Source organism: Atractosteus spatula, chromosome 21 (assembly GCF_055471065.1).
Source record: "Atractosteus spatula isolate fAtrSpa1 chromosome 21, fAtrSpa1.hap1, whole genome shotgun sequence".
In the NCBI taxonomy this organism is placed as follows: Eukaryota; Metazoa; Chordata; class Actinopteri; order Semionotiformes; family Lepisosteidae; genus Atractosteus; species Atractosteus spatula.
Genome location: NC_142726.1, coordinates 16964736 through 16992687, shown reverse-complemented (window position 1 = coordinate 16992687; position 27952 = coordinate 16964736). Strand labels below are relative to the sequence as shown.

Here is a 27952-nt window from a genome sequence, read left to right as displayed (position 1 = left end):
GCCCCGGCCGGCCAATCAGAGGCGGCCACACTGTGTTTTGAAGATTCCTCCTCCCGGAGATAAACCTGCCGGAACAGCCCGCACACCTCCAGTCAGAGCAGAGCGGTACTGCGCTTCACTGTTTGACAGCTTACTCCGCGGTGGGGGGAGGGAGATAGAAAAGAAAGTTCTATTGTTTTGTCCGCTGACGGTTGCGAGGCTCGTCCTTTACGGAGTGTATTCAGGGTAACGTCCTTCTCTCGCACGCCGAAGACCGAGGACGGGGATGGACGGTCCACACGGCTCTCCGCCACAGGGGACCCTGACCCTGATCGTCAAGACGCCGAACCAAGCCCACGGAGACCGGGCCGTGGAGGGAGTGCAGCCCAGCTGGACGGTCGGGCAGCTGAAGTCGCACCTGTCAGGAGTGTACCCGGGCAGCCCGGTGAGTGTCCAGCCTGCCTTCGTGTTTGTCCGGGCTCTGCTCTGCCGGCGTCACTGCCCGGAAGCGCCACATGATGGGAAACACTGCTTAGTACGACATGATCCTAGAGACCTACCGCGAGTTTTGACTCCTTTCCCGTCCTATAGCTGTGAGTTTAATTATACGGTATTGAAGTTGTTCGGAGCACTTGAAGCGCTGCCTGTCTCTTTCTCCCCGGTGTGGTCTTACCCGGGTTCATTGGCTCAGTGTGCCCTGGTAGGGCACGGTTTAAATCTTCTGCGTGCGCTCCTAGCTGTGCAATGAGCGAACCCTGAGCGTTGAATAAGAACGATATTCTGTACGTTTCTTCCGGAAGTGGGTTTACCTATCTTGAACATCAACAAGCACCCGGGGCGCCTCTTCGGTATCGGTGTAAATAAGGAATAAGAGCAGGAAGACGTCGACAGGTGTTTCCCCGCGCTGTGACTCCTGCAGGTGTCTCGTCCTTCCTGTCCGCCCTGTTGCGTTTCTCAGTTCTCTGTTTCACCTGACTCTCGCCCCGCAGCCTGAGAGAGACCAGCGGCTCATCTACTCCGGGAAACTGCTGCCAGACCACCTGCTCTTGAGAGACGTCTTCCGGAAGGTAAACGTGATGTTAGCAGTCCTGTTGCTTCTTGGCACACCCCACCAACTGTATCGTCTTAAACCTGCTATCTAATTGAATTACAACGTCTTGTTCTTAAACCCCTCCTAGTATCTGTATAATACTTTACATGCAGTGTGGGGCCCAGTTCATCCATCAGCTGGGTGACGCACAGCAGATCAGTGGGAGGAGTGAGGAGCTGAATCACAGGGGCTCTTTTTGGAGGCCAGAACTATTTCTAAGAATCGTGGATCCAGCAGTCAGTCCGTCAGGTTGACGTCTCGCCCAAAGAAAATAAAGAGGCTTCCTGTTTGTTGTCGTAGCAGCAGGGAAGGGATTTAACAGATTGTGGAAAGTATCTCAAACCTCCATTTGTTGTGTGTTATACACTGGGCTCAGGTGACTGGAGATCAGTGTCCGGTGCTCATACAGTTTTCTGATCCACTTCATCTTGCGCCTGAGCTGTTTGTGCTCCAGTATTCCTCTCCGAGCAGAACTGAACTCTGATTTCTTCTCTTTACAGTCAGATATCACACCGACCCTTCACTTAGTCTGTGCCTTCAAGCCTCCGGGCTCACAGCACGGATCCCAGCCTAAGGTATGCAAGTCATGCTGCAGTTGGAGACTCGTATCAGTCAGCAGCCCTCAGGAGTGGAGATCAAGGCCGCTTTGCTGCTTTCTGCAGCTCCGTGCTTCATGGGCGCTTAAGTAGTGTTGAACAGTGGCACAATGTCTGAAGAGAACTGTTCACAAAATGCAGAACTGAAACAGATTCTTCTGGGCTAGCCCTTCCGTTGCTATTGAAGGGAAACTGTATTCCCAGTTTCTCAGACCAATTATTAAGTCTCGGTTACAAAAAAATTAATTGATGGTATTGGGAAAAATTTACAAATTCTAAATTAAGCACAAAATCAAGAACTTTGTGAAAGTAATCGCCATGAGCCCTTCCTGCTCACTAGTCGCTGTAATGACTCCTGTAATGTGATGTCTGCTGCACAGCCTGTACTTATTCACTCATACATTTCACTGCAGAAATGTTCCAACGTGATCTGCATGCAGAGTTTACAAGTAGTATTTGTCGGCAAAATTATCTGGAAGTCGAGAACACTATTTCTGTTGGATTAAAAGAGATGTATTCACTTTTACAGGGTTCCAGAAAGAATAGAGCTTTAAAACCTCTACTGTTGCAGCATGGAAGAGAATTAGGACAGTGATGTTTGTATGTTAAAATGTCATAATCATATGCTTGATTTGATCAGTTCTGTTGATTTTGCTTATACGGATCAGAAGTAAACCCTGGACTCTTCAGCAGAGCCTCACGTGCGCTAGTGAAGTGTCAGGTTTCACGTATTGAAACTGGGGAGCTTTAGCCCTGTTCTGCATCATCTCCCCAGCAACCAGGTGCAGCCCTTGCAGCCTGTTCCCAAGGCTGCGGGCGGATATTTTGCATTCTTTCTGAAACAACCTGGTCTAATTTCAGAATGCTCGTGTTTCACATCTTTTTTTTTTGTTGTTCTTGCCACGAGCTCTTGTTGTGCTAATGAGCATCGTCGTTCTGTGTGTGGTTTAGGCTGCAGGAGCCGAGGCGTGTGTGGAGTCTGTGCCCTGTGCAGCGGGCCAGGCCACGGGCGCGGCTCCTCCTGGGCCCAGCGGCGATGGATTAAGGCACAGAGGGAGTGCTGGAGGCGTGCCTTCTGCCTGGACAAGCCCTGCAATGTGAGTGCATCCCCTCAGTAAGGATCCACCACAGCGCATGTGGGATCCTGAAGGAAACTGTCTGCTGTTCAGTCCACATAATCAACTTTAGGCCTTATTCATGACTTAAAGCATGACTGAGGGTCAAGGCCGTTGCTTTCCTCCTGATGTGAGCAAGAAGTGTAAAATTGCTCCCTGATGCCACAGAATCAATTGTGCTTTCGTACCAGCCGTGATTGAATTCCTCCCTTGTTGAGCTCAGGGCTGTGTGTCGCTGTACCGCTGCCTGTGTGCCCAGATGTCCTGTGCTGTCTGCAGTGGTGTGTGAAAGGAGCTGGGTGGTTGTGCCAGGTATTGCTGTCCAGCTGAGGTTGCTGTCCGTGTCTTTTCTCCAGGCTGGTGGGAGCGGACGTGCGTCGTCCTGCGTACTCGGTGTACAGCCCTCAGCAGCTCCTCTGGCTGCAGCAGATGTATGTCAGGCAGTACTACATGCAATAGTAAGTCCAGCTCATCCTGGCAGGGCTTTGTGCCCTGAGCTATTGCGGTTGAGATAGGTTTGGGGGTGGAATGTTCCTGTTTTATACGGAATGGATTTGTTTCATTCTCCATAATGCTCGTGCTTTCTGAGATGCATTTCCTTCGGATGGCTGAATAAGATTCCAAAGTGGAAGGCGGACTGTAAAAACTGAGGAATGATTAAAAATCTGACTTTGTGTACTTCAGGATCGGCCGGGAACGTAGCTCCTCCAGAGATTGTGTATGGGGAAGTGCATGAATAGCTGCTAGGTGGTCAAATTTAAATCCTTTGCTGGCGTCCTCTGTCTCCCCCTGACGCTTGTCTTCGTGTTGAATTGCAGTCAGGCGGCGCTGGCTGCTGCTTCCTCCCATGTGGCCCCCAGTGGCCCCTCCCTGCCTGTTGTCACGCCGGCTCCTGTACCCCTGGCTAATCAGGCCCCTGCTGATAACCTCCCAGCCAATCAGAATGCTCCACAGCCCCCGCTCATCAACCCGGGAGCCAATCGGAACCTGCGGATGAACGCCCAGGGCGGCCCGGTGATGGAGGACGAGGAGGACGTGAACCGTGACTGGCTGGACTGGGTGTACACCGCTGCCCGTTTCTCGGTCTTTCTCAGTATCCTGTACTTCTACTCCAGCGTGAGCCGCTTCGTACTGGTGATGAGCAGCCTGCTGATCATGTACCTGTGAGTACTGGTGGCAGCTGAAACGAAGCTGTCGGGGGTTCACACAGTCTTCCCTGCGTGGGTACACAAGACTTAACAAGGTCATGTTTCAGACAGGGTGAGCTCCCCTGTGTGAGGTCCTGCTGTAGACACTGGCACTGGAGCCAGCCCCCAGAAAGGCTGTGCTGTCAGCCCTTCCCTGCTGCACATCTGGTGCTGTAAGATGGGAGCTCTCTGCTTGAGTGGGTTTGGGAAAAGGGAACAGAGCCTTCTTGGAAATATTGGCGTGATCTGGCGACTGGAAGTCTTGGGGAGGACGCAACATGTGAAATTATTTTAAAAACATTCAGGCTGAAATGACCAGTATGCCAGAGCTGCGCAGGATGTTTGTGTAGGACTGGGTCTGTGATGTTTGTGTTTGCAATTTAGAGTTCTGTAGATGTCAAAGATTATATCTTGTGTAATTGTCCATCAGAGGGAGTGATTGGACCCCCTTTCACTTAAACTCCCTGTTTGTGATTTGTTTTTATATTAGCTTCGCTGATTGAGAAGTGTAACAAGTTACACAAACCCAACACCTTGTTGTTGTGCCTGGTGTCCTCCCCAGGCAGTGGTAGTGTGTGGTATGTGAAGCAGTGCTCATCATGGCTCAATGTCTGGAAAAAGTTTCCCAGTGGTTTTGGCTGGCACAGGGCATCCAGCGTGTCGGACTGCAGAGGTCAAAGTGCAGGCAGGAGTGCTTCTCCTGTGCCTGATCCCAGCCAAGGCAATATGCTGTGCCTTGGCTGTGCTCTCGGCCGGCCATATGAACCAAGCTGTCCTGGCCACAGTGACCTTCTCTGTTTCGATCAATATTTACCGTGTGTGTGTTTCACACAGGAGTTGATTAGGCCTGCGAGGCAGAGCTTTTTTTACTTCTGCTTAAGTACTTTACAACTGTTATCAACATGTAGATCAAGGCCAGGTGCCAATGGGACAAGCCTTATTAGTGCAAATATGCGCACAGAGGACTTCTGGGAAATGTCATGGCTGGAAGAGGGAACACACAAACAGCTGACTGCGTGCCTCAAGTCCTGTCAATGTATACATTACTCACTGCTTACTTTTCATGGTCACTGCTGAGTGATTCTATTCTTTGTAGCACATTTTTTTTTACTTCTCTGGGTGTGGTTTTCTAAAATAGGCCAGTTAGTCCCTCGAGACCCGATCTGATTGTCACAGCCCGGTGAAGTGTGATCCTCTCTCCTTCCTTCTCAGGCACACAGCAGGCTGGTTTCCCTTCAGAAGGAGAGCTGTGCATCTGGACCCGAACCATGCTGAGGCCGTTGAGAACCAGCAGAACCGGAACGCAGGAAGGCCACAGGCAAGTCTTTCTGTAATGCCGCTGACTGCGTGCTAAAGTGGTACCTGTAGCGTCTGTTGTCGGACACTAGATTCGGAACTGGTGTGTCGGCCAAATGCAAAGCACTCGGGCAGCACACCAGAAATGGAGCTCCAGTCTGCTGTGCTGACGTGAGGGGTCAGAGCGCCTCTGCCTGCCCTGTGGGCCCAGTGTGACCGTGACCGGCTCATTACCCAGTCTTCTTTCAGGCACCGTAGAGTTAGTGTGGGCCAGACCCAATAAAAACAGTATTTCCATTTCCCCGGTGCTGAATCGGTACCTCTGGCGAACGTCTGAGACATGGCAGCCGGCCCAGAAGGGCGCGCAGGCCGGGAGCCTTCTCCGGGCTCCGAGTGAGTGACACTGTCTCTGTCTGCCCAGGAGGAGCCGCTCGGCGAGGAGCAGGAGGGGGCGTCCCTGCCGGCGGTGGACGCGGAACCCCAGAGGGTCACGCTCATGGGCACCGCCTGGGTCTTCTTCAAAGCCTTCTTCTCCTCCCTGATTCCCGAGGGACCCCAGGCCATCGGCAACTAGGAGACCCCCGTTGTGCTGATGCCCCAGTTCTGAGGGCGTGGATCGACGCTGGACAGGAAATGGGCACAGGAAGTTTCCAGTGTTGAAAGAGTTTTCCCTTCTGTTTAGGAGCTCTCTTTTTTTTTGCCTTGAACGTTCTTGCTCAAGAGAAGCCACGGATACCAGCTGTTCTGTACAAAACTTTAGATGTATATTCTGTAAATGTGTGGGGAATGGAGAAGGGTACTCCTGTATAGACTGAGCACTTTATGTACTTAGCAGATCTGTTTTGTGATGCTTTATTCTTAAAGCCTTTGTACAAGAGCTTTTTTTATTGCACAATATGTTCTTAGAGCTTCCTGGCAGAAAATCCTGTGCAATCTGAACATTGTTCATATTTCTACAAGATGTTGTTATTCAGTCGGTTAAATTATGATTACCCTGTGGGAAGGAAGAGTGTTGTGAATGGAAACGGCCTCCATGTCTCTGGCAAAATATTTTCCCATGTTCTTCAGGGCTGCTCTTACGGTTACTGGAAAAGACTGATGGTGCTGATCTCGCCTGTGCCTCTTCTTGGACCGTGTCAGCCTGCAACATTTGCAGGAAGGAATGAGGTCTTCTGATAAATGAATCTGTACATGTTGTAGAAAAGGCATGTTAAATCTATAAATCTGATTTTTTTTTTCTATGTATATATCAAAATGTGATATATACTTGAAAGTACAAATCTTAATTCCTTTTGGGATAGTTTCTTTAAAAACGCATACACTGAGTGTAATTCTGAGGCGTTGCCAGCATAATGTAATACCACTGATTAAACTGCTTGTTCTGTTAGACCAGTTTGGTGGCTGATGCAATAATGATACTTTATACATTTGTGAAATATATTCAATAAAGATGGCATTTCTTCCTATCTCTGTCTGCGTCTTGTCAAGTCTGGTGCTGGACAGTCGTTGTTTGTGGATGGCTTCAATTTCCAGAAAGCCAAAGCAATTTGATCTTTTTCTAAGAAAGAAGGAAGAAAAACAGCTAATCTGATAAAAGATTGAGTGTTCACACTTAATATGAGCCTGTGTTTCCTGTGAACTGGATGATCTGGCCTGAACGTGCTTTGTCTGGGATGTTGGGGGAGATTTTAAAAGTGGTTTAATAAGTACTGTCTTCCTCTGGATTTTTGCTGAAATTGAATGTGATAAATCCTGCTGCTACAACAGTCCCCCTATGTCATGGACCGAGAAATCCAGGGTAGTGGTGCAGTTTTGTTTGAAAGTGAACATTGAGAGACCTGGAGGTCTCTTGTAGCGGCTTCCTCTGTTTTCCCTCCCTGGAAACTCAGGCCCCTCCTTGTGTGCAGCAGTTCAATCACCCCTAACAGGCGGAGAGGGGTTACTCTGGGTTATTTGCCTTCTGACCCCCTGTCTTCATTCCTGATTTCTTGGAAATAAGTCCCAGCTCTCCAGCGAACAGCAATTATTTGACCCGATGTTTCTACTCCCTCATCACAACGGGATGCTGACTTTTCAGTGACTTTTGTTTGTGTGAAAAGTCTTGGTGGGTTTTGCTGGAGCCCCATCAATGGAGCCTCTATGGTATGTTGCTTCCTTTTTTTGTTTACCCCATTCTCAAGAGCCCAGGGTTTGTTCCACGTGAAGTGTGCGATGCAGGCAAACAGGCGAGCCTCTTCAGACCTCTTGACCCCCTGACCGCGACCTTCCTTCCTCTTCCCTGCTGTCCGCTGCAGCGTATTCAAGAACGCCAGCTGTGCTCTCCAGCGGGGTCTCAGGGAGTGGGGCTGCTGGGAAATGTGAGCTCTTTGTCCCTGGGGGAAGGGGGGAGTTTCCTCTCCAGGGGCACAGAGCCCCCCTCCTCCTCCTCACTTCTCACTGCTCTGCCGCTGGTCACTCAGAGGGTCAGTCCGCGCGCCTGTGAGCTCTGCGTCTGCGAACTGAGAGAGAAACGGCAGCACGATGTTCCTACTTCTGCTGCTGTGTTGTGTGTCCACCGGAGCCCTGGCCTGCGACAAAGACTATGGATCGGCTTTCAATTCCACAGGGATAGCGTGCAGGATAACCAAGCCGGCCGCCCTTGTGTGTAAGTACAGCAGCTCCTATATCGCCTCCAGGGTGCTTTTCTTGAGCTGGTGGCTTTTACTACTGCAGATCGGCTTCAGTCCTCTGAATGATGTGCCTAGTATCATACGCTTTCCAGATAGCTTTCTCCTCCAGGTTCATGGTCTGTTTCTGTAGCTTTGCTCAACACTGGGATTTCTCTTCAGACTTGGGCATCTTCTGAAATCCAGCCCAGCTGGCTTGATCACACTACTGATGTACTCAGGGACCTTTTACTGATCACTGGCATCTTGCCGGCAATTGAAAGGTTTCAGGTGACTTTTCAGGATCTGAAAACGAAAGAAAGATCTAAAATGAATTGGTAGAGAGCTCGGCTGTAGTGAAATCCTAAAGACAGTGGAGTCTCCACAGTCTGATCTTGGAATCTGTGGTGCTGGCAGGAGACAGGGCAGCAGTGCGATTAGTTAGATCAGTTAGATCTCACCCTCTGTTATTGTTTTAGTCTCACTTTCTGCAAAGGAGCTGGCGCTTGACCTGCATGCACACTGCCTTCTCCCGGCATCACAAAAACAAATTGTTCACGACAACGGAAACTGAATTGCTCTCGCTCTGCTTTTGGACACTTTGAAGATTGAACTTTTTAAATGTCCTGGAAGTTTACAGGGTTGTGCAGCTTGTGGTTGAGTTTCCTCCTGATCACAACGGTTGGATGCAGCGATTCCCAGATCTCCCAGATTTCTTCCTGGCCCTGTGGGTTAGTGAAGGGGTGCTAAAGAGAAGCAGTGGTTTGTCGTTGCAGTGAACGAGCAGACCACCAAGGTCATCGAGGCTGCCTTCACGCACGCCAAGTACCCAGACATGGGTGGGGAGAAGTCCATCCTCTTCATCGGGAAGGTGCGGTACGGACTCAACAAGTGAGTAAGGCACAGGCTGCACCTCCAGCTCAGGAGCCTTCTGCTTCTGCCTCAGAGCGGGGATTAGACTTTCCCTCTTTCTTGCCGTATAACTGAACACACAAAACTGGTGAGCTGATCTGGGAGGGCACAAAAAACTAGATTCCTTTCTGACGCGCCAGTGGCCGGCTGTGTGTTTTGCTCCCCCTGCCAGCCTGTGGATCTCGAACGTCTCCATCGGGAAGAGCGAAGTGGAGCTCAGGGAGGACGATGCTGTGGGAATAGACATCGCGAACGTCAGCGCCACTTTCAAAGGCACCCTGACCTACGGATACGGAAGCTGGCTGTGAGTGCTGCCGGGGTTGGCCCGGTGTCCTGTTGTGTGCACTAGCAGAAACGACCAGGAATCGGTGAGCAGGGAGCTGTCTGCCATATCTAAGGGGTTTTCAGCTCCGCTTCATGTAACTGGAGAGGTTTGGCCTTCCGACCTGTTTATTGTTCTGTAATTTTGTGCAAGGGGCTGAGTGAAATAAAAATGTCTTTTGCCTTGGGCTCGGTTGCCTGTGGTTTCTTGGGGGAAGACAAGAGCGAGGTCCTCACTGCAGAATTGTGTATTGTATTTGCAGTATTAAAATCTCAAGTTAACGGAACTTTTCCAACAGGGTCAACTTGGGTCACTCCCTGGATTTCGAAATCGAGTCGCAGATTGATCTCGAAGTCAACACTAAGCTCTGTAAGTGTCATCCAGGTTTTTCTCGGATTTTCGACTGGGCCTTCGGGTTCCAGCGGAGGAGCTGTGTGTGCTCTGAGCCGGATTGGACCGGTGAGTAATTCTGACGCTCCTCCCTTCTCCAGACTGCCGGGACGGCCGAGTGGCTGCGGACACTTCCGACTGCTACCTCACCTTCCACAGGCTGCTGCTCCACCTGCAAGGAGACCGGCAGTAAGCTGCTGTTCGACACCCAGCCTCTGCAGGGTCGGGCCCCTGGGCAGAGTGAGAGATGCCAGGCAGCTGCCCTGTACAGGTGCCCCTCTGGGGCTCAAGACCCCCACCTGAGGTGCTGCACTGGGCATCACATGTGGAAACCTGCTCCTGATCAAAACCTGCACACCTGAGCCAGAGCCCGGGTGCAGGTCTGAGATAGAGCCCAGGTTCACACCTCGGTGCATCATGACTGGTTGCAGTCCCACAGCTGTGCTCTGACATGTGAGCAGGAAGTGAGGTGGGGTTGCTATGGTGACCTGGTGGAAGGTGTGGCCAGGTCCATTTGACTGCACCTATCAAAGTGATCTTCAGCATCTGGGGAAATTAAGGAGCTTTAATTAGTGTGTGGAAAGGTAAAGGTCCTGTAATGGCCAGGAATGCAGGTGGCAAGTGTTTCCACCCCAGCTGTTCAGGTATTCAGGTCCGAGGGACGGTCATGCTACGAGAGTGTGAGTCAGAGATAAACAGCACCTCACCCCTGTAATCCTTTCACCCTGAGGAAACTCTCATTTCTAATAGAATTTTTGTTTTTGTTCTGTAGGCCAGGATGGATTAAGAAGTTGTTTACAGATTTTGTGTCCTTTACCGTTAAACTCGTCATCAAGAGTCAGGTGAGAACTTTCCATGGAAATTCTGGAGCTTTCTGAGGCTCTCTGTGGTTCTTGCCTGTTTGGAAACTGAGAAACTGCGGCAGCAGTGGCCCAACACTGCCCTCTGCTGTTTCGTGCTGAACTGCAACTGCAGACGCCAGAAACAGCTGTGCAGGAAGATCAAGTCCCCCGCCTCCAGCGAAGGACGGAGACCACAGCCAACAGCAGCCGCCTGTCAAATGTGCCCTAACAAATACTGGCATTTTGTTTTGTTTTTCAGATTTGCAAAGAAATTAACAACTTGGCGAATATTCTGGCCGGGTTTATCCAGGAACGTGCAGGTATCCCTTTCTGTTGCAGGCTGGGTACTCGGACAAGATTTGGGCATTTTCAGAGGGGAATGTGTGCAGGGTTTTAAATGTTTTCGGTCTCCTCACAATATTGAACCAGGACAGCCTGGGCTTTTCCGAATACAGGCTGTGCTGAGCCTGGAGCCGCTGTGTCCACTGTCCAGACCTGCCTCCACCTGGGATGAATCCCACTGCTCTCGGCTGTCCCAGGAGCAGGCTCAGCGAGACAGAATTGTCAGAATCACACCGGGACTCTGTCATGGGTCTGGCATCCTGCTCAGGGGTCACGACCCGTCCCCCTGCGCGGGGCAAGCCCTGCAGAACCAGAACCAGAACCAGAACCAGCACCGGGACCAGGATCAGGGCAGGTGTTAGGACCCCCTGACCTGAGCGGGCCGAGGAGGGCGGGGGGGAGGGGCCGCGCCGATGTCAGGGCCGAGGCGGCAGGTGTCCCACACAGACTGACGAGGCTCTGCTTGCACTCTCCAGAGCTCTTCCTGAGCGATGGGGACATCGGGGTGGACATTTCCATCACCGCCTCGCCTGTGCTGAAAGCCAGCTACATCGAGTCTCACCACAAGGTACGCAGAGCGCTCAGCACTCCTTTCACCTTCACCTAGCAAGGCAGTAAGGAAGTCCACATCACTCCCCATACCGCCTGCCCGTCTCGTGTTGGGTAGCGTCTTCCTGCCAGTTCCCACCCTCTGTGCTCTCAGTGAAGTCGCCCTCGGTGTTACGACCACAGACTGAGATCCGTGTCAGGTCTTGCAGAAGACCCTATGCGTTGCGGTAAGAGCTGGAGAAAACAGGAGGCGTGGTAAAAGGGAACACATGGGTTTAAATAGTGCACAAAATAATAGTGACAGTCCGTGAGACAGTGAACGGGGGAGACAAAGAATGGCATCCAAATCCAAACAGGTCCAAAGGCAAGTCAGGGCCCAGTCTGGGAGTCCATCAACGACTGATCCATCCTGGGATGCGACAAGGTTAAAATCCCCAAGAAGGGGGAAAACACGAACAGACAAAACATGGAGGTCCAAGGGTGACAGGGCGAGGTCCTCCAGACCCCGGGCTCAGGGAGCGGGAGGTGTCGGGGATGAGGCCTGTGCCCTCAGGAGACCGATGTGGGGTTTCCTGGTGCCAGGCGGACCTCGCAACATCCTTACCCTAATGATGAGCCCCGAGGACTGGAGGAGCTAGTCTTTAAATAATACACCTAAGAAGGTACACCTGGGGAGCTTAGCAACAATCACAGGAACAATAACGGGAGTAGTGGAGCGCCCTCTAGGGAGGGATGTCAGGCGTGACACTCTGTGGCTCCTGAGTCTCTGACCCCCTCCCTCGTCCCGCCCAGGGGCTGGCCAGGCTGGGGAACGCCACGGCCCGCATCAGCGACTCGGCCTTCTCCCCGGCGCTGCTCACCGAGTCCCGCATGCTGTCCTTCTGGATCTCGGACCAGGTGCTGGGCCCGCTGGTGTCGGCCGCCCACCAGGACGGCCGCTTTGTGCGCCACATCGCCGGCGAGGAGCTCCAGGTCCGCTCTCTGTACAGGAAGGGAACTGCGTTCGAAAACAAACCGTCGTTAAAGACCCCAGCTGGGTCCTGCTTTGCTGTCACCCTAACCCCACCGCTCCACTGCGCCTGCACTGCTAGACCACACCACATCGCTACACAGCACGGCTTCGCTGTCGAAACTGTGTCGCTCAATTAACACTCCTGCTGGCTGACAGAATATTTCTCTTTCAGGGACTTTTCCGCACAAACCTCATGGCGGCCACCCCAGACTTCATGAGCCAGGTATGAGCGCTGTGGGGCCACGCAGGCCGAGGGCCGGATGCCATGGTGACAGAGGAGCAGTTGTTTTCCCTGTAAAAGTTGCAGTCAGTCTGCCTGTTAGATGCAGGTACAAACGCAACAGTGTCTTTCTTATCGGGGAAGGAGAGAGAGAAAGTGAATGATGGCTGCTTACATGTCCTTGTGCAAGATTCTGATAAAGTTTTTTGTGGTTAACCTATTCCTCGGCCTCCAGACAGTTTGTATTTGACTTGAATTGGCTTGGAACCAGAGATGTGGTCAATATTTTCTTTCCACAGTTCAACTGTCCCTCTAACTGTGTGCGTTAACTGCCTTCCTGTGTTCTTTAACACTTTTCCCCAATCTGTGCCCATCATAGAACAGAAGTGTATGATCTTTATGGAGACCTCATGCAAATAAATACACAGAGTTTTCTGTTGAAAGGGTTCAATGTTCGCGGCCAGATTCCCCACTCAGCTGACCAGCAGAGCCCGAGAGGAAGTGGGGTGATGCTCGCTCATCCGATTGCGCCCCCAGCGAGTGAGAGGGGTGACCCAGCAGGACAGGGGAAGGTCACTGGCCTCTCCCTCTGGGCATGGCTGTGTTTCTCATGACCCCAGCAGCGCTGCTGACAGAGCCTCCTGTTCTTCGCTCCCTGTGTTCCCAGCTGCTGTCCTCCGAGAGCCCGGAGGCCAAGGTGTGGAGCCTGTCCGATCCTCAGCTGTGGACCACACCCCAGGGCACCTTCGTGCGGAGCGTGTCCGCCGTGGAGCTGAAGGGCGTCTCCGCCGGCCACGATCTCGGCCTGCACTTCGAAACGGTCAGCTCCGCTCGGGCACGGCTGATGTCCGTCCTCAGAGCAGAAAGCAGCAGGAGGGGTGAAATGCTATAAGATGCCCACCAGGGGCTTGGGGTTTTCTCTTGCGGATTGGATTTGTTGCTTCTGGTGGAGCGTTTGAGAGAAAGTGAGAGGGTTGGAGTGCGAGGCGGCGGATCATTTCAGGGTTTGAGAAGGCTTGAAATCACGACTCTGGGTGCTGGGTGGCAGCTCAGAGGCAGGTGTGTCCCAACCACTGCTGTCCAGATAGCAGATGTTAGACTGGAGCTGATCAACTGATAGCTGAGCATCAGAATAAAATGGTCACCAGATAATAGTGAAATGTGGACAATCTGTTCATTTCAGTACAAGCAGTTTTATCATTCTAATTTTACCATTAATACTAATTGCACATGTTCTGTGTTGTGAATACAGTTGTGATTCACAATCTATTTATTTGTAACAGTAGTGTTTTCCTTGCTCCTCAGGAGGTGGAGGTCGTCGTCCGAGCATCTTATGCTGATAAGAAGCTGTTCTTGGATGCCAGACCTTCACAGTAAGTGAGAAGCAGTGCAGATTGTACTAGCAGCAGCACAGAGGAACTGCTTGTCCTGAATGTCCCTCAGCACTCTGCAGTGCTCTGGGAGAGAAGGGCCCACCGATGTGAACCAGGAGTCTAATCACACTGTAACTTGTCTTTCAAAGGGTTTCCATCCTAAAAGCTTCCACCTGGGTGGGAAACGACCTGGTGAGTCTTGAACTGCATGTGTGTCGCAGAGAGAGCTCCTGACTGGGGGGGTCGCTCAGCTGTGTTGACGAGACCGTGTGTAACGTCTGTGAATGCTTCACTTTAGAAGGAGGTGTCAGATGTGGATTTCCTCAAGGAGGTAGTGGAGAAGATCGGTGTGCCCAAAGTGGTGTCTTGTAAGTCTCTCTTTACCTATGTGCCAGTTTAGTCCCTTCTCTTAAACTTTGCTGTTAGAGCACTTGAAATTGTGGAGGAGAATTCGACGCTTGCCTAGAAATGTCAGATTTCCCCCCAGTTATTTAGGCTGCTGTTGTCTACCAGTTTTTTTTTAAAAGCAGCAGTGATAGACAACTGTATACTCTGTTTACCAGTGCATTTGGGATTCACTTTTGCAAGATGTTTTTCACCAATCCATAGCTAATGCGTCCATCCATTTCCTGACAGAGTCTTCAAGGTTAAGGTTGCAGAGGAGCTGGAGCCTATCCCAGCAAGCAACAGGCACAAGGCAGGATACTCCCTGGATGGGACGTTAGTCCATCACAGGGCACACACACACACACTCCCCTCAAGCCAATTAAACTACAAATATGTCTTTGGACTGTGGGAGGAAACTAGAGCACCCAGAGGAAACCCACAGCAATGTTAACCACCATGCTGCCCAAAAAGCAAAAATATCCTGCTCAATACCACAACGTGACTGGTGGTCAGGGCTGATCACAGACGCCATAAGAATATAGACCAGACAAAAAATTGTGCAAAAGGTAAGTATACATTTCCTGGTAGTGCTCAAGAAAAAAGTACTTAATATAAAAATAACAATAATACAAAAACATGAATAGAGAGTCATGCAGTATCAGTGAGAGCGACTGTATCAGTCTGGTTATCAGCCGCTATTATCAGCCACCTCTGCTCCCCAAAACAGAGCTAACGGGAATGGCTCAATTATACAGAGCTACCTAGAAGTGACTATTTTTTCATCTTCAACAATTATTTAATTTCAATGTGGGAAAAGCTGCCTTGAAGGTGTTGCAGTCAAATCCTGTGCATCACCTGACACACACTGGCCCGAATGAATGACATCTTACTCTCCTGTCCCAGATCTCGAACCCGGGCTCACGGCACTGATGGACAGTCATGGACTGAGCTTGTTCGAGCTCATCGATCCTGAGGTTGTATCGCAGCAGGTAAATGGGGTGCCGGGAGAGAGTAGCCTCTGGGGGGTGAGGTCCTCACGGGGCTGTGGAAAGACGATGAGGTCTCTTCTGCTCTCCCTGCAGGGGTATGTCATCGTGCAGCTGGACTTTGGCTTCCCTCACCATCTGCTGGTTGAATTTCTCCAAAGGACTTTATAGGGACATGCCCCTCTACCTCGCCAGACGTGATTTTGTACCACTGGGACTTCACAGCTGAGCTTCAGGTTAACAGGCTGGACTGCACATGTACATTGTCACAACAGGCATTGTTTGTGTTTTCTGCTTATTAAAAGATGTCTGATTTTCTAATTACGTTTTATTATGTCAATTTGTTCTGCTGTGACTTTCTTGATTACTAAAATGACGATTATTACAATGATTGAAATCCGGAGGTTTTTCGCGCAGCAGGTGTGTGAGAAGGGTAGACAGGCGGCCCTGAAGGCTGGTGTCAGGCAGCTGACCCACTCTGATCTCTGTGCACGGCTCAGGCCGACCCTGAACTGCTGCGGTGCCACTGAAATCTGTTTCCTGAGGGTACATCTGTCTGCTGCGCCTGACAGCTCTCTAGCTCTCTAATTTGTGTTAAATTAAAACTCACAACTGTCAGGAAATCCCCTAAGTTTTCCAAATGCTGCCGTATTTTGTGAAGAAATCCCCTTCGCTCCAGAGCCCATCTCGAAACTTCCCTGTTAGCAAAAGATGCAAAGCAGGCTGTGCTGGGCCTCTGCAGTGGGCTTTCCTTTTCCTCACTTGCGCAGGAGGCAGGAGCCTGCAGCAGTGTGACCAGCAGAGGGTGGAGATCTGGGAGACACTTAAGCTTTGCCAGGCCAGGTCAGCTGTTGGAGGCAGGCTTAGTGTCTTACTTGCTTGCTTCCTGTTTTTGTTTTAAAGAAACAGGGGTGTTTGTGACATTTACATAGCCAAAGAACTCTGCTGGCTTCCTGGTAAATAAGCAGGCATGACAGGTACAGCATGAATGCCAGTGTCAAGCAGCACAGGATTCCTTTCCTACCTGAAGAACAAGATCACCACCAGCCTTAGTGATCACGCACAATTATTAACAACAAGGGACAGCAGCACCCCAGACATACCTGAAGTATATTAGTCCAGGGATCAATAAATCTCAAGTGAAGATACAGTCTGAGCTTGTCGATCTTTGCTCTGTGCTTCAGCTTATCGCCCCTCTCTACTGCAGGTTTGATGCCAGGGGAATACCAGCTGCCACAGCTCTGCCAGTTATTACCTCAGAGACACCATTGAGTAATACAGACCTCGCTGGCACAGGCGGTGATCACGCGTGTCTCGCTTGGTTTTTGTTTTGTTCCATACAAAAACCGCAGGCAGCGCGAGCCCAGTGACCCTTCACATTCAACCTGTGCTGCTTTGCCTTAAAGGGTCCCAGTGGAGTGTGTTACCAGCTCCCACGCGTGTGTTTCTGAAACTCCTGCTGTCGGGACCCGACCCGGACAGCTTATGTAACGGCAAAGTCGTTTGAATGTCAGCCCTGTAACCTGTTACACCAGTATTTTTCTGCGTCTCAAGGAAGTGAATAGACAGAAGAATTCATGCACACTAAGCGAAGTTCCAAAAGGGCTGTTTCCTTTCTTGTCTGTACTAACTCTGTGTCTTTTGTTCCTCACCGTATAAATGGCCGACCCTGCGCTCTGACCCCAAGCTCCTCTCCCTGTCTGTGTGTCTCATGGAGAGCAGGTTGGGGTATGCAAAAGACAAATTCCTAATACAAGAAATTGTATAGGGCCAATAAAGAGATCTTATCTTATCTTCAGACTCATTTCTTTCAATACTGCCTCTGTGTTTCAGCCGTTGTCAGTTCCACAACCTTCATTTCCATCAGTACGGTCTCTCCGTTTGCCTGTCGATGATGGTCATTCTTGTGCATTTATATAGCGCCCTTCACACCAGGGGATGTCAGAGTACTTAACACAGAGGTGGGGACCCTCTTCACCCCCCCTCCCCCCTGGGGTGACACACAGCAGCCCCCCTGCACACAGGCCAGGAGAGGGGAGTTTCCCAGAGCTGGAGTTCTGAGCTGAAAGCTGAAATGGCGAATTGGAAGCTGAAGGAGTCTTTCGGAATTCTGAGGAGACTTCAGGGAGGCCGGATTGTGCAATCCCAGAGCAGAATTTAACCAGGACGCTGAGGCAAATAACCCACATGTCATCCACTACAACACCTCCTACAGTACAGTGAAACAGGTAACTGTACTGAGACATTAGTTTACACATTCGAGTCCAGTGGGCACAGCGCCTCCTACTGGTCCACCAGCGCCACGCACAGCAGCAGCCTGGCTTTGCTCAGAGGCCTCCCCTCTCAGGAAAGATGAGATCCATTTTCATACACCTTCCTTTAGAGAGAGACCACGTACCTGCGTGTAAATTTAATATTCTGAACACGTTTGATAGAAAAGTTGTATTTTTTGTGTGTTTCTTTAAATATTAGGAACTCCACAATTGCCAGTATCGTAATGAAATTCTGTTGTCGAAAAATCTTTTTACCGAGGTTTTTAATACTGTGCACAGAAAGGGGGAGTTGCACGTGTAAGAACTACCGCGACCCTTTTTTTAATGTATATATATATCGCTTTCGCATTGATATGATCCGAAAATAAAAGTATTACGTTTAAGTTTCACTTTCGAATTCTCACAAAGATGTGGGACGCTCCAGGCTCGGGTAAGAAAAGCTCTTAAGTGGATTTCTCTTTCTGTGCAGAATAAATCTCTCTATATGTTGATGTAAATGTGTAGAATAGCAGCACTTCGCTATGTTGCCTTCGCTGTGCAATGAAAGGGTTACAGGCCAGGAATCAGTGCAGAATTACAGTATTAAGGTTGCAGGCTGCGTGCGCTTCACAGGATTATACAGACATTAGCCGTACACAGATCGCGTTCATATTTTCTTTATTTCAGCGTTTTTCAAGTGTTGGATTTCGTGCGGCAGGTATAGGCTAATCTGTGAACGAAGCCGGATGCTAGGAGGTTGGGGAGCACGTTACCCTGTGACCGGGGTTACCGACAGGACTTCATTATGGCGATGGCGATGGCGATTACAGTATATCAAAATTATATGTTGTGTCTTAAAGAGTGTTATATGCTATACAAATAAAAATAATATGTTAGGAATACGGTTTTATCCGTTGTGATACACAAGGGCGTGGTTCCTCTGTGTATTTAAAAGTTGTTTTTTTTTTATTTTTCTTGCCTGCGGCGTAAATTTAGGACAAAGGCTTAAAAAGGCGCCGGTGGACTAAAAATATAACCACGCTTTAGTTACACGCATGCTCATAAACTCAAGTCTGCCGAAACAATTATCCTAACATTTAGAATAAGAGGCTGTGTTACATTTCAAGTACGACATGGCTTTGGGTAAACTTCAAAAGCCTTCCGCGGGCTTGCTCGGTTCCGAGTCTGTTCATCAGCAGTGGCCCAGCAGCTCGCCTCACTCGACCCGCCTGAGCTCTGTTCAATCACAGGGGCTGCGGTTGTATTTTCTCTGCTTTGCATCCTTGCAACGCGAAGGAACGAAAAGTTGTTTTGAAATGTAGGGAAAGTAAACGATCCCTTCATTTTATTCTCAGGGGAAATTCAGAGTGTCAGGCCCTGCACTGCCTGGACAATTCACCGCGGTGGCCGTTATTAAAATAGAAATCGTCAAGTAATTACTCGTTTGGATCATTGTACATGTTAACAATTATTATTTAACATTTATTGTTAAATAAATAAACAACGCCTAACAATGGTATAATCCCCGCAAAAAATATTCAGAATTGATCGTGTTAAGTGAAAAACAGACTGGTTTTAAAGTAGATATCAGACAGTTCTGTGGTAATATGACTGTACCGCATTACAATGATGTTCGAAAACACACTCGGGTATCCAAAGAGATCGGAAGCACAGCGATCACAGCGCAACTATCACAGACCAGCCAATATACTGTAGAGGAACCCATTTTGCCTCAGGGATCTAAAATAATGTCATATTAATGTCGCTTCTGCATTTATTGGGCGTACTTAGGTATAAAAAGAAGTCCTAAGCTCCAGTACGGTAGGTGACTTTTAATAATACAAAAAAGATACAGATACACGCACACCCGACACGACACCCGACCCGACCCGCAAGTTTACCGCAGACCGCAGAGCAGGACCACAGTTTGGACAGTTTGAGCCAGCAGTAGTCTTCCAGCGACTTTTGTATTTGCCACAAATTAAAAATAGTGTAGTGTAACAAAACAATTAGAGCATATTCACTCTGACATGCTCAGCTAAGATATAATGGTTGTCAAAATGTCAATTTGCTGATTTCCTTCAACAAAAACTGGCATTTCGAAATAAAATATACTGTAGTGGCCTTTGTGCTATTATTATTATCCGAGCCCGACAGTTCACCACACTGTGAGAAATTAGACTTCTGCTCCAGTATTTTTAACATATTCTCGCTTCGCACGAAGATTTTCTTTCAAGATTTTCTTAATTAGTTCACAAAATTAATTCGTACAGAAGAAAAAAAAACATAGTAGCTGAAAGAGACCGTGAAATCTGGAAATGGGGAAAAACTAGGAGGTGTCGGAGTGATGGGCGCGGGGCAAGAGGTGTTTCTCTGATCTCTTCCAGTCATGTTTTCTAATGTGCGAAAATAGACATTTCCTTTGTATTCAAACCGGTATTCCGAACACCAGCAGATTGCCAGACGCGTCAGTCAACGGGTGTTTACACCATTGTCGTGCTCGTGGCCAAAGTGTGTGTTTAAAACTGGGACTCTGAGTATTAGAGCGTGACACGAGTCCGAGATGCAAACGGAGATAATATTTTAAACATATATGTATTTGCCTATTTATGTCGATGGTGTTTTTTTAGAACTAAACTATTAGTTACAAAAGCCGTTTTTTAATTGCATGTATACTCCAATACAAAGACATTAAATCACCAAAAACAGAAACACAGAATAGCAGCAGCAACATGTTAACATACAATTTATACAAGCAGTGCGAGAAACTCCATATTGTGAGCCTACCGCCGGCTACCACTGACGTTTTTTCTCACACTGCTTGTCTGTCATTTTTTAAAGTTGTATATTATTTAACCTCTTGCTGCTGCTGTTCTGTGTTTGTTTTTGGTGTTTCCTTAATGTCTTTGCATTGGAGCGCACATGTAAATAAGCATTTCACTGCACTTGTGCGTATGACAATAAACCGAATTGAGCTCGCTCGGAGAGCAGCCCTGAAGATGTTTAGGCTATCTCTAGCCCCGCAGCTACAAGGTGAGGGAGCAGAAGCAACAGCAAGTTAAAGGCAGTTCTGCACTGGCCGTGCTTTAAACAGTAAGTGCAAGTGGGTCTCATTCATCCTAGTTTCCATACACAGTGCACAAACTTCGGAACAAATCGCATTCGGCGAATCAGATGGGTCCCGTCAGTGTGCAGCCGAATGACTAACTATGTGCTACCCCTTCAAAGTCCCTTCTGAAACGATTCCCTCTCCTCCCTCGACGCGTGTGTGTCCGGCAGGGCCGCGGCGATGGAGGAGGTAGGCGCGGCGGACGCGGCGGCGGAGCTGGCGCAGGTGGGCCCGCAGCTGGTGGAGGTGCTGTGCGGGCAGCCCGAGGACGTGCTGGCGCAGGTCAGCGGCCTGCTGGGGCGCGACGAGCAGGAGGAGCTGCGCCGCCTGGCCGACCGCGGGCAGCGGGTCTCGCGGCTGGTGGAGCTGTTCGAGGGCAAGGGCGGCGCCGCGTGCCGCCGGCTCTTCCACGCCGTGTGCCTGCTGTGCACCGACCTGCCCATGCAGCTGGACACGCGCCTGATGTCCGCGGCCGGAGACTGTAAGCGCTGCGCCCTGGCCCCACAGGGAAACTGGGACCCATGTTTTCTGCAGGGGAGGGGGGGGGGCATAACATTTTAAGATGCCATTTTCTTTTTGTGTGTGTAATGCAGCAAATACACTTTTTTTCCACAACATTCTCAATGAGGTCTTAATGAATTGGACAATTTAAACTGACTTTCCCTTGATTTGATTTCTACACGGGACCGAGCTGTGTCGGCCCTCCGAACAAGATATCCTAACAGCTGGTTTGCCTTTTTTTACTGCTGTGTTGCAGTCTCTGAACATCCCAGTGAAAACGAGCAAAGAAACGAGATCAGCCCTGCTCCACACAACCCAGGTAATCTCCCGCTCTTCTCATTCTTTTTCAATGGCGCACGGAGTTCACACCCCTTTATCGACACGAAGCTTTCTGAAGCTCTTCTCTGCACCTGCTTGTCGCCTGACTTGCACAGTTCGAGGCTCACAGTCGGTTTCACTGTGAAGGCGGGTGCTGCGGTTTTCGCTCCCCTGCAGACGGCGAGCTGCGGGACTGAGGCAGGCAGCAGCGCCGCGCTGTTTCCCATCCCGGAGTCTGCCGTTTCTCAGCTGGCGGGAGCGAGAGATCAAGTGTTACCCAAAGCCTGCTTCCTAACAACGCGCCATGGCAACCGCACCCCCCCCGCCGCGCTGGGGCGTCTGGAGGAATTTTTCAAAAACACCCCCAGCCAAGACAGGAAACAAACCCTCTTCACACACAGGAACAGCCTGCTACACGCTTCAGTTCCAAGCTCAGCGATAAGTGTGTAAATACCCGTCCAATAGTCACCATCATATTAAACGGGTCTTTTTAAAGTGTTTATCTCTTCAATGGCCAACATGACAAACAGCATAAACCTCAGGCACCAGAGTTAAACTGAAACAGAAGTTTCCCATTCGGTTTTTATGTCCCAAGGGAAAAGAAGAAAAGTTCTAAGTGTTAAATGTTAAACCACATCACAGCACAGATCAAACAGCAATATCTCACACACTGGGACACACACACACAAACACAACATAAACTGGAATGCTACAGAACCCTAAACAGACAATACACACTAGCTGAATATTTGACCAAGATAAGAAACAACAAACAGAAACAGACCCTGACGAAGTACAGGCTCAGTGACCACAGCCTGAACACACACACTGGACACAGGCAGACCTGGCTGTCGAGAGAGGACAGGCTCAGTGACACAGCACTGTTGGATTGAATTGGTCCAACAGGATCTTTATATTACACGGTTTAACAAGCTAGCCGCTGAAGTGAAACTGTCCCAGGTGTTGGGAAATGGGCGCTTTAATGTGACCAGGCCTCTCCGGGCAGTGCCAGCTCATCCTGGTTGTTGGCACGGCGGTGATGTCTGTTTTCCTGTCGCCATCAGACAGCCAGAGGCGCCGCGCAGCAGAAGATCTCCCGCCAGCACCGCCCAGCCTGGGGAAACGCCCTTGTGTCGGTGAGCACCAGACACCAGACCCAACCGGCCGGACAGCACAGCGCCCTGGACTGGCCTCAGCGGGCTCCTGTGTTTCCAGCCGCCTGTGCTGGGGGCCGGTCCTGCTGCCATGAACAAGCACATTGGAGCCAGCACTGGCCACGAGCACCTCCGCTGGTATCGGAGGGGGAGCACAGAGGAGAAACAGGAGAACTCCCTTCTGGGTCAAGTGATCTTTGCCAGCTGCAGCCGATGCTGCTTCCTGTGTCGTAGTGCTAGCTGCCAGGGCAAGTGCGGAGCTTCTAGGGACGTGTGGTGAGACGCCAACCTTTCTATCCCACCGCTAATTTAGCGTCAACTGCAGTTTTGTCCCACAAGAAAAAGTGGGACACAAGCTGCACTATTTGGAACACTTCTCCATAATTAGAGAGGGCCACTTGTTAAGGGTTTGTTCATAAAGGACTGGAGCGAATTCGAGTTCTTGGGCTTGTGCCCTCGCCACTCCCGTCCCAGTTCATCCCTCACCGCATGGGCTCAAACCCGGGTCTCCAGCGTCGCTCAACTGGGGTATTGTCGGCTGAGCTAAAGAAGACCTTCCTCAGCCCGGCCGGCCAACATCCCAGTTGTGCGCAGGGTTAGAGTAGAGGGCGGTGTCATCACCGCACTGCAACCAGCTCGTGCAACCTGTATGTCGGCCGGATTCGTTACAGAACTCTAATTAAACAATTGTCCCGCTGGAGATACAGCTCACCACAGGTGTTTTGCTTTTTTCACAGACTTTGCAGAGAGTTATGAAGCTGCCATGAAGAAGCTGCTGCTCCTGGACAGGAGAGCCTCTCAGGGGATCCCCCAGCCCGTGGGCCTGGAGGAGACGCCCCTGATCGTGGTCCAAAAGAACTCGGCGAAGCTGAGGGACAGAGTGGACCGCACGCGGGGGGACGTGCCGGCGCCCCAGGACCCGGAGGAAAGCGTGGACTACGCGGACATAGCGGACCTGCTGAAGCCCCCCGCCACCGCCGCGTCGCGGGTCACCGTCCTGCAGGGCGCAGCTGGGACAGGCAAGACGCGGCTGGTCCGCGACCTCGCTCGACGCTGGGCGCGGGGGGCTCTCGCCCCGTTCCAGTTCCTCTTCCTGTTCGAGTTCCGGCAGCTCAACCTCATCCGGAGGCCGCTGTCGCTCCGGCAGCTGCTGTTTGACTTCTTCCTGCCGCCGGAGGAGGGGGCGGGAGACGCCGTCCTGGCCTCGATCCTGGCCAGGCCCCAGCGGGTGTGCGTCATCTTCGACGGCTACGACGAGTTCCGCTGCAAGTTCGCGGCGCCGGGCCCGGGCCGGGGCCTGCACCCCGAGGAGCCGCTGCCCATGGCCGAGCTCTTCTCCAGCCTGTACTGCGGGCGCCTGCTGTGCGGCTGCACGCTGCTGGTGACCTGCAGACCCAAGGACGTGCCGGACCTGCCGCTCCGTGCGGTGGACGAGGTGGGAGAGGTGCTGGGGTTCGACTACCGCAGGGTGGAGGAGTACGCCAGGAGCTACTTCCAGCACAGCCCCCTCAGGGACCAGGCCGTGGGCAGCCTCTTGAGCAACAGGAACATTCGCAACATGTGTTGCGTGCCGGCCCTGTGCTTCATCAGTTGCGTCTGCCTGGAGTTCCTGCTGGAGAAGGGGCCCGGCCTGTCCAAGCTACCTCACACCATGACCCAGTTCTACATCCAGATCGTCTGCGCTTTCCTCAGCAAGATGCAGGCCGGCTGCAGCTCCGGGGACCCGTCGTCGCCACTGCTGCAGCAGTACCGGACCAAGATCGAGGCCCTGAGCCAGCTGGCCATGACAGGGCTGGAGGACAGTAACATTGTGTTTTACGCCCAGAAAGACTCTGAAGACACGGTACGGTTTGCGTTCCGGGCCGGGCTCCTGACGCAGTTCGAGGTCAAGAAGGAGGATGGGTCCCGAGGGATGGGCTGTGCCTTCATCCACCTGACCATCCAGGAGTTTTTCGCTGCCCTGCACCTGATGACCAGCGACAGCATCCAGGAGGCCCAGCTGAAGAAGAAGTTCAACCTCAAGTCCAGGTGGACCACCAAGGCCGACCCCAAGACGGTGTTCACAGACACCTTCCACCTGTACGTGTCCGGGCTGGCCTCCAGGGAGTGCACCCCCTTCCTGGGGCAGATGTCCAGGCGCGGCACACTGCAGGTCCGGAAGAGACAGGAAGCCATCGTGAAGATCCTCAGGTCCCTGGCGGCCAGCAGCCTGACGGGGCCCAAGCTCATCGAGCTGTGCCGCTGCACGTACGAGAGCCAGGACAGGGAGCTGGCGAGGGCCGTGGGGGCACGAGACAGATACGAGCTGAGGAACTTCCGCCTCGCCCCTATGGACATGGTCGCGCTGGCCTTTGTTATCAAGGAGGCCGGGAGACCCATCTGCCTGGACATTGCTGGATGCTCCATGGAGCCGGATTGCCTGGATGTTCTGACCAGCTGTACTGCCATAGACTCGCTCATGTAAGTGCAGTTTTTCTCTCGAGTAACATTCTTTAAAAGCTACCTTGTTAAGATCTGGTGCCATTTTTAAAAACCTGGTCCGCGAAAGGAAACAGCCATTCTCAGCTGGGGAGAAAGAAATTCATTTTCATATAAAGCCGTCTGGACAGAGTCTCTCCAAGATGACTGGAGCCTGAAACCACAAGGTGCATGTCGAATAGTCTTTAGTAAAAGTATCTACACAGAAACAAATCAGCCATCCAGCCATGTTTGAGATTATATTTAACCATGGAGCTCAGCTGGGAGTTCCTGCAGTCTGAAATGTTTTTTTTTGCTTTGATAAGTAATTTTGTAATTTAGCTGTCAAAGATAAGCACTGGGACAGTGTACTAAAAGTGTGTGTTTCTGCCTGTGTGTATATCTATTCGCACACACATACGGTATGCGCAGCTTGATCTTTATCTTCCCAATAATCTTTCTAGTTTTCGGAGCCGAAAATACGACGACAGATTTGCCGAAGCTTTGTCAGGAATTCTCCCCAGCCTTACGTCTCTGAGGAAACTGGAGTAAGTGTGGGAGGAGAGGGGCAGCACTATGACACGACAACTTTCAAAAAATGCTTATAAGGAGGCTGGGTGGTTGACTAGTTAAGGTAAAGGGCTTGTTGTCGAGAAGGTCCTGGTTCAAATCTGGGCTGTGCCACTGCCTCACTGTGCTTGAGCCTGGGTGGGTTACAGAGGATCCTTGTGCTTCTGGTGGGACAGGAAACTCAGATCCTGACTCTGCAGCATTAACTGGTACTACAGTTCACCATTTAGAGTCCATAGGCTGCTGTAGAGTAATGCATCAGCTAGAGATTCACTGATATATGCGGGGATATACGAGGAGGAGCAGGAGAGTTACTTCTTTTCAAGTGAACTAAATAGAAATAATTCCTACTTAACAGGAAGAAGTATAGAAAACCAGAACATGCATCAGGTTTCAGTTTTGTTATTCATATAATAATAATAATTGCTTACACTTATATGGCGCTTTTCTGGACACTCCACTCAAAGCGCTTTACAGGTAATGGGGATCCCCTCCACCACCACCAGTGTGCAGCCCCACCTGGATGATGCAACGGCAGCCGTAGTGCGCCAGAACACTCACCACATACCAGCTATCAGCGGGGAGGAGAGCAGAGTAATGAAGCCAGTTCATAGATGGGGATTATTAGGAGGCCATGACTGATAAGGGCCAATGGGACCTTTGGCCAGGACACCAGGGTAACACCCCTACTCTTTTTGAGAAACGCCCTGGGATTTTTAATGACCACAGAGAGTCAGGACCTCGGTTTTACGTCTCATTCGAAGGACGGCGCCTGTTTACAGTATAGTGTCCCCGTCACTATACTGGGGCATTAGGACCCACATGGACTGCAGGGTGAGCGCCCCCTGCTGGCCCACTAACACCTCTTCCAGCAGCAACCTTAGTTTTTCCCATCCAGGTACTGACCAGGCTCACACCTGCTTATCTTCAGTGGGTTGCCAGTTGTGAGTTGCAGAGTGAAATGGCTGATATGATCAGGAAATTTGAATAAAATGTCAGCTGTGTTCATAACGGCCTGTGACCTGGTTGTAGGTTCGTCAGCGGGAACGTCACCGAGGTGGGGACCCTGAAGCTGGCTGCAGTGCTGCCCAGCTGTCTGCGCCTGACAGAGCTGAAGTATGACCCTGCTCTTGTAATGACCTGCAGAGCTGTCCTCCCTTCTCTTGTCCAAGTGATGCTAATTTTCACCCAGCATCAAAAGACAAGTGTCCACCTTTGCTTCTAAATCAAAATGCACTGTAATGCAAGAATAATTAAAATAGTTTTTTATCCTATTTTTATTCTATTCTTTTTGATTAAACTCCCACACGCAAATGTTTAAACCTTTTTAACTGGGCGGTGACAATAATTTGTTTACACAAATTTTTCTTTCAGTTTCAGTGAAAATTATCTGACTGACAAGGGTCTGGAAGAAATTGCGAACATTTTCCCAAAGTTCAAATCCCTCAGGAGAGTGATGTGAGCAATTCCTTCCTCTTATGTTTTTGTTCATAGATTTACTTGAAATAATAAAGCAAATATGCCATTAAATTATATATACTCTTCATATATCAGAATCATGCTTATTGATGGTGATTATGAAAAATGGACATAGCTCCAGTTTTGCCAAAACATGTTTAAAAATGAGGAGTACTGGGTTTCTGGGAAATGGCGATGTTTACTGTGGGCAAATGTTAAGGGTGAAGTTGAAACATAATGACTGTTCTTTTGCAGTTTAAGCAACAATGCCTATACGCTGGATGGGATCTTCATACTAGTGAGATCAATGTGCTCGTGTTTAAACATTGAAGAAATACGTGTCAAGTAAGTATTGTTTTGGCTAGCACTTGTGGGTTGGTGTTTAAGAGTTTTGTAAACTGTTTCCTATTTACCGTGTGTGCACTGCACTGTAAGCCAGCAGCATTGCAGAAGAAGCAACCCTGCTCTCCGAGCACACAGAGCCCATATCCATGTCCCCTGCAAAGGTACAAGGTGCTCACTCACCGAGGAAAAGCAGAACTAGAGTGAAACAGAGTCCAACATAAACAAGACGACTGGCCACAAACTCAAATCAGCACAGGGTTCCCTTTCTCATTTTTGGCTGCTCCACCTGAGAGCTGCGCTCCAAAATCGGCACAGACTCTTGTCATGTCTGAGGAGAGCCCCAGTCAGACAGGAATACCGTGAATATTATGAGTATTGTGAGTACCTGCACCAGGGCTGGGTAATTTCTCTGTCCTTTTTCGTAGTGGAGCGAAGGAGGCGGAAGTCCTCTTTTCCAGTGGATCGGTGGGGCTGGCAGACACAGAGAGGTATGGCTTTTACAAATCACACACCTGGGCATGCCAGGGCCACCGGGTACCAGGCGT

The 27952-nt window shown here is 50.4% G+C and overlaps 3 protein-coding genes across 6 annotated transcripts in view; all 3 read left to right on the top strand.

Annotated features, from left to right (window-relative positions):
- Positions 1–63: 63 nt before the first annotated feature.
- Positions 64–6729, top strand: herpud1 (homocysteine-inducible, endoplasmic reticulum stress-inducible, ubiquitin-like domain member 1). The gene is made up of 8 exons (XM_088938636.1): positions 64–424; positions 969–1046; positions 1570–1644; positions 2617–2762; positions 3137–3238; positions 3599–3943; positions 5180–5285; positions 5685–6729. The coding sequence occupies exons 1-8, from the start codon at positions 266–268 to the stop codon at positions 5835–5837; spliced, it is 1164 nt and encodes a 387-aa protein (XP_088794762.1). The 5' UTR covers positions 64–265; the 3' UTR covers positions 5838–6729.
- Positions 6730–7716: 987 nt separating this feature from the next.
- On the top strand, positions 7717–15564 carry cetp (cholesteryl ester transfer protein, plasma). Of its 2 annotated transcripts, none has more exons than XM_088939098.1 (16): positions 7717–7907; positions 8685–8799; positions 8993–9124; positions 9441–9511; positions 9634–9721; positions 10305–10374; positions 10634–10694; positions 11193–11284; positions 12058–12237; positions 12450–12500; positions 13165–13317; positions 13803–13870; positions 14020–14062; positions 14172–14238; positions 15161–15246; positions 15340–15564. In XM_088939098.1, the coding sequence occupies exons 1-16, from the start codon at positions 7784–7786 to the stop codon at positions 15412–15414; spliced, it is 1476 nt and encodes a 491-aa protein (XP_088795224.1). In that variant the 5' UTR covers positions 7717–7783; the 3' UTR covers positions 15415–15564. The 2 variants fall into 2 exon arrangements, with proteins under 2 accessions (XP_088795224.1, XP_088795223.1); XM_088939097.1 differs by having other exon boundaries at positions 14169–14238.
- Positions 15565–17882: 2318 nt separating this feature from the next.
- Positions 17883–27952, top strand: part of nlrc5 (NLR family, CARD domain containing 5) — a 35316-nt gene continuing 25246 nt past the window's right edge. For all 3 annotated transcript variants that reach the window (XM_088939233.1, XM_088939232.1, XM_088939231.1), the window contains exons 1-10: positions 17883–17946; positions 20775–21085; positions 21362–21424; positions 22488–22559; positions 23315–25037; positions 25499–25582; positions 26637–26720; positions 26979–27062; positions 27318–27407; positions 27833–27895. In XM_088939233.1, the coding sequence (XP_088795359.1) occupies positions 20785–21085; positions 21362–21424; positions 22488–22559; positions 23315–25037; positions 25499–25582; positions 26637–26720; positions 26979–27062; positions 27318–27407; positions 27833–27895 (2564 nt within the window). In that variant the 5' untranslated portion in view covers positions 17883–17946; positions 20775–20784. The remainder of the gene's footprint in view (positions 17947–20774; positions 21086–21361; positions 21425–22487; positions 22560–23314; positions 25038–25498; positions 25583–26636; positions 26721–26978; positions 27063–27317; positions 27408–27832; positions 27896–27952) is intronic.

What these genes read in the sequence shown, in the direction of transcription:
- herpud1 (XM_088938636.1), top strand. Translation starts at nt 266, where the DNA reads ATGGACGGTCCACACGGCTCTCCGCCACAGGGGACCCTGACCCTGATC. An exon ending in GAGTGTACCCGGGCAGCCCG is followed by an intron (nt 425 to 968) that starts GTGAGTGTCCAG and finishes CTCGCCCCGCAG; the next exon opens with CCTGAGAGAGACCAGCGGCT. An exon ending in AGGCAGTACTACATGCAATA is followed by an intron (nt 3,239 to 3,598) that starts GTAAGTCCAGCT and finishes GTTGAATTGCAG; the next exon opens with TCAGGCGGCGCTGGCTGCTG.
- cetp (XM_088939097.1), top strand. Translation starts at nt 7,784, where the DNA reads ATGTTCCTACTTCTGCTGCTGTGTTGTGTGTCCACCGGAGCCCTGGCC. An exon ending in TCGGCCTGCACTTCGAAACG is followed by an intron (nt 13,318 to 13,802) that starts GTCAGCTCCGCT and finishes CTTGCTCCTCAG; the next exon opens with GAGGTGGAGGTCGTCGTCCG. An exon ending in TGTGCCCAAAGTGGTGTCTT is followed by an intron (nt 14,239 to 15,160) that starts GTAAGTCTCTCT and finishes CTCCTGTCCCAG; the next exon opens with ATCTCGAACCCGGGCTCACG.